This window comes from Bison bison, unplaced genomic scaffold (assembly GCF_000754665.1).
Source record: "Bison bison bison isolate TAMUID 2011002044 unplaced genomic scaffold, Bison_UMD1.0 scf7180017864527, whole genome shotgun sequence".
In the NCBI taxonomy this organism is placed as follows: Eukaryota; Metazoa; Chordata; class Mammalia; order Artiodactyla; family Bovidae; genus Bison; species Bison bison.
Window position 1 is genome coordinate 10,732,157 of NW_011495078.1, and position 494 is coordinate 10,732,650.

General features: G+C 68.6%; 1 protein-coding gene across 1 annotated transcript in view; it reads left to right on the top strand.

Moving 5' to 3' along the window:
• Positions 1 to 494, top strand: part of ZIC5 (Zic family member 5) — a 7,367-nt gene that overhangs the window by 3,380 nt on the left and 3,493 nt on the right. Inside the window, exon 5 of the mRNA XM_010831557.1 lies at positions 5 to 104. Coding sequence (XP_010829859.1) covers positions 5 to 104 — 100 coding nt within the window. The remainder of the gene's footprint in view (positions 1 to 4; positions 105 to 494) is intronic.

Consider the following 494-nt stretch of genomic DNA (forward strand, 5'->3'; position numbering starts at 1 on the left):
TGAGGACAGCTGCGGCCTCGGGCGCCGGGTGGGCTCCGGTGGGCCGTGCGCCCCCTTGGAGCGGGCGCGCGCGCAGGGCCGGAGAGCCGATGAGCGCGAGCTCGGTCGGGATTTATAGGGACAGACGAGATTACCCCTCGGAGGACACTTAAGTAACTGGAGTTTACGTTTGGCAATTACTTGGCTGATTTATCGGCGCGGTGGCGGCGGCGGTGGCGAGGAGGCAGCCGCCAGGCGGGGGCCCCAACACCTGGCCAGCGGCCGAGGCTACGGGGAGGGGCGGGGAATCTGCGCGAGGAGCCGGGCCCGGGAGGCCCGAGTCTGGAATCCCAGGCCTCCCTCCTGCCGCCGGGAACCGCCAGGCCTCCTGTGGCCTGGCCGATGCCCCCGGGCTGGGAGCCCGTTTTCCCCGGAGGCCGGTCTGCCAGCCACGTTGTTTTCTCATCGGGATCGGCCCGCCTTAAATGATGTTTCCAAAAGGAGATTTCCCACCG